This window comes from Suricata suricatta, chromosome 16 (assembly GCF_006229205.1).
Source record: "Suricata suricatta isolate VVHF042 chromosome 16, meerkat_22Aug2017_6uvM2_HiC, whole genome shotgun sequence".
In the NCBI taxonomy this organism is placed as follows: domain Eukaryota; kingdom Metazoa; phylum Chordata; class Mammalia; order Carnivora; family Herpestidae; genus Suricata; species Suricata suricatta.
In genome coordinates, this window is record NC_043715.1 from 52,800,345 (window position 1) to 52,804,363 (window position 4,019).

General features: G+C 52.9%; 1 protein-coding gene across 1 annotated transcript in view; it reads left to right on the plus strand.

The window, feature by feature from the left end:
* The window catches only part of CTU1 (cytosolic thiouridylase subunit 1), a 5,915-nt gene extending 2,157 nt beyond the window's left edge, over positions 1–3,758 (plus strand). Inside the window, 1 exon segment of the mRNA XM_029924364.1 lies at positions 3,610–3,758. Coding sequence (XP_029780224.1) covers positions 3,610–3,758 — 149 coding nt within the window.
* The last annotated feature ends 261 nt before the right edge of the window (positions 3,759–4,019 follow it).

Below are 4,019 nucleotides of genomic sequence, written 5' to 3' on the forward strand. Positions count from 1 at the left end.
CGAATAAACCCGAGTGACCTCCGCCCGGGCTTCGGTGCGAGGCTGGGAGAGGGCCGGACGCGACGGGTTCCCGGCGACCCCGCAGAACCCGGGGCGGGGACACCTGGGTCTGAGGGAGGAGGCGCTCTTGTCCAGGACCCCTGGGTCTGAGGGGGGAGGGGCTTGGGCGGGACTGCTGGGCCTGAAGGAGGAGGGGCTGGCGGCCAGGACTTGTGGTTCTGAGGGGGGAGGGGCTGGGGGCCAGGACTCCGGGGTCTGAGGGGGGAGGGGCTGGGGGCTGCACACCTGGGTCTCAGAGAGGCGGGTGCTGGGGGGCCGAAACCCCTGGGTCTGAGAGAGGAGGTGCTGGGAGGCCGGACTCTTCTGTGTCAGAGAGAAGAGAACTGAACAGCTTCCTGTTCGGAGCCAGTGGGATTTAGGGGTCCGGTACCTTAGTACTCTGCCAGGTTCTGGGCATGCTCAGGAGAGTCCAACCCTTCTGGAGCACCTACCGTGTGTACGTGTGCCTGTAGTGGGATTAGCCAAACCACTTGATTTGGTGGACTCTGGTATTTACAGTACCCATGATGCTTATCTCTGAGTGCTGGGTCTACCACAGACCCCGCAAAGTCTCATCTCATCCAAAGCAGGATCTCTTCGGCCAGAGGCCCCATAACTGGCCTGAGGTCACCTAGTTGGAGAGGATAAAACTGGGGGCTTGCACCCAAATTTGCCTGAGGCTCTTCAAGAGCTTGCTCCCTACCCCCACCTGAATCTCTGCTGGTGTCTCTGTGATGGGCTAGGAGCAGGTGGGTGGGCTGCCCGCACCTCAAATTATGGAGGCAGAGCTGGGTGAGCCTGGGTCAGTGACTTAACCTCTCTGGTCTTCCTCTGAAATGGAACCGCGCCTCCCCCTCCAATCCAAGCACTGTGGTGAGGATTTGATAGAGGCCGACTTTGCGGTTCATATTACATTTTGGCCACCAGTGGGTTCTGGGTTTCAGAGTTGCTACCCTGCATTGCCAGGAGGGTGTGAGACCCAGAAGCTTCCAGCATGACGCCTGGGGAGAGACTTGGCGGTTTCGGTTCCACCTCCCAGTTTTGCTGGCCTAGTCCTTTGTCAGGAAGGCCCTCGCTTTGCCATCTTCCTGCTGGAATCCTGCACGGGCCTTCCAGAAACCTCCCGATTCTCTCTTCTCGCTTGCCCAGCCGAGGACATAGGACTCCAGCTCCAGCCTCTGGGTCTTGCCCTCATGTGTGGCCATCCACACTCAGGTTCTTGTTCTCCCTAACTGGACTGTGGTTTGAGGATCAGCTCTCTCTCCCCCCAACAGATAAACAGCATCATATATTAAACATTTATTGAGTCCCTACTGTGTGCAGGGGCATTTCTAGACATTGTTGAGGTCGGGGGGAGGAGGGAGGCAAACCTCTCACTCCTGGCACCTGGTTGGCTCAGTCAGAAGAGCATTCAACTCTTGGTCTTGGGCTCATGAGTTCGAGCCCCAAGTTGGGTGCAGAGATTACTAAAAAAAAGAATAAACTTTAAAAAAGAACTCTCCAGGGTGCCTGGGTGGCTCAGTCAGTTGAGCAACAGACTTTTGATTTTGGCTAAGGTCATGATCCCAGGTCATGAGCCGTGAGCATGGAGCCTGCTTGGGACTCTCGCTCCCCCTCTGCCTTTCTCCTCCGCTTTCATGCATGCCCCCCTCTCTAAAATAAAAAATGAACAAAAAAACAACTCATAGACAAGTCAGTATATAACATGACCCCTGATGATGCGTGCTATGAATAAAAAAGGGCAAAATGCAAAAGGGTGCGGAGGGGATGCTGTTTCAGGTTGGGAGGTCAGGGCCTTTTTGAGAAAGTGACTCCGGAGGGGACCAGAAGAAAGCCAGGGAAGTTTCTAGCCATGGCAGTGTCTCCTGTGAGAACAGCACTTCCCCTGAGGCCCACTGGAAAGGAAAAAATAGATATAACAAAGCAATCTATTTGAAGACAGCAAATAGAAAAACATTTGAAGTTCAGGATCTTGGAAAAAGTCGAGGCTCAGTAAGCACCTGTTAGGACCAAGTAGGGTTACAGATTTGAAGTAAGGGTCACCTGGAAGTAACGCCCATCCACGAAAACACCAGAACCCAGCTTCAAACACAGTCCCAGAGCGAGTTACGAAGACCCCTACTCTGGAGCCACTGGGTGGTTCAGTAGGTTAAGCGTCTGACTCTTGATTTCGGGAGGTCAAGGTCATGATCTTGTAGTTCGTGAGTTTGAGCCCCACATCAGGCTCCACACTGACAACATGGAGCCTGCTTGGGATTCTCTCTCTCTCTCTCTCTCTCTCTCTCTCTCTCTCTCTCTCTGTCTCCTTCCCCCTCTCTCCCTCTCTCTCAAAATAAATAAATAAACTTAAAAAAATAAAAATTTGCCAGGGATTAGGAGAAGATGATCAAGCACCAAGAGAAAAACCACATAGAAATGATATCAGGTGATCTGGATATAGGAGTTCCAGGCATGGACTTTACCCATTTCCATGTTCTGGAAAATAGACACTAAAATGGAAAATTTCACTGTTGAATCAGAATACAGTTTTTAATGTTTATTTAGAGAGAGGCAGAGCATGAGCAGGGGAGGGGCAGAGAGAGAGGAAGACACAGAATCTAAAGCAGCCTTCAGGCTCCAAGCTGTTAGCACAGAGCCTGATGTGGGACCTTGTGCCTGTGGTTTGGGGTCCTTGGCAGAGTTGGCGTTTCCTGAACTCAGCAAGCTTTGCTCCAGAACCTGATGTGGGGCTCGAACTCATGAACCATGAGATCATGACCTGAGCCATAACCAGGAGGTGGACGCTTAACTGACTGAGCCACCCAGGTGCCCCGAAATGAGTCCTAACTTCTGAAAGTTCCCTTTAGCTCTGTGAGGCCTCCCTATAGTATCTATTGGGTCTTCCCCCTCTTACCCACCACCGTTTCCCCGACCTCAAGGCCTGACTGAGGTCTTCCTGTCATCTGATATTTACCTTTGATGAAGGGAAACTTAGAATGTACCTCTGTGACCCATCAGCTCCCAAAATAATATCTCAACCAGACTCGGATGCTTCCTTGCTTCAAATGAGCTGAATCAGGGCTCGCCATAGCCCCGGGCACAGAGGCAGGGTCACAGATCATGAGCTGTCATCCAGAGTTCCTTGGCAGCACAAAGAAGGGCTTAAAAGCAAGGAGAGCAAGGGGCACCTGCGTGGCTCAGTCTGTTAACTGATTCTTGATTTTGGCTCAGGTCATGATCTCATGGTTTGTGAAATCAAGCCCCACATCTGGTTCTGCGCCAACAGCTCAGAGCCTGCTTGGGATTCTCTCCTTCCCTCCCTCTCTCTGCCCTTCCCTCCCCTCTCAAAAATAAATAAATAAACTTAAAAAAAAAAAAAAAGCAAGAGCAAATTTCACCCCGCTGGAAAGTGAGGGGAGGGAGGGTTTTCTGGACGGGGTGAGGGCAGATTCAGCCCCTGGGGGCAAGGCACCCCGTGTTCTGTGAGAACTGCATTGTGTCTCTGAAGCTGAGTCCCCAGGATGAGTGGATTTTCAGAAGGTGACTAAGGAGAAGCGTGGACGCGCTCTGACCAGCGCCTCTGTCTCCTAGTGCCAGTCCAGTCCCCGCCTTCTTTACCTCTGCATCTGAGGAAGGTCAGGGAACTGCCTCCAGGGGGCGCTCCACCCGCCATGCTGGACCTGGGGATGTCCCAGCACAAGGGTTGGTGCTGTCCGTGGTTCTGGAGCAACGCTGGGTGAGTTCAGGAAACCCCAACTCTGCCAAGGACCCCAATCCACAGGCAGAAGGTCCCGAGCTCCAGGCCAGCACGACACCTAGGTCAAAGCAAGTTCAGAAAGTCTGGGTCCTTCTTAGGAAGGAGGAGCCAGAAGAAGGGGTGGAGTGGTCTGGGCTCATCTCTGAGTTTTCCCTCAACTCTCTTGTTGCCTTAACATGCTTCTGAACTTGTGGTGCCTGCCTGGCAAACGGACAGGGAGGAACAAGGTCTCCTCTGAGGTTCC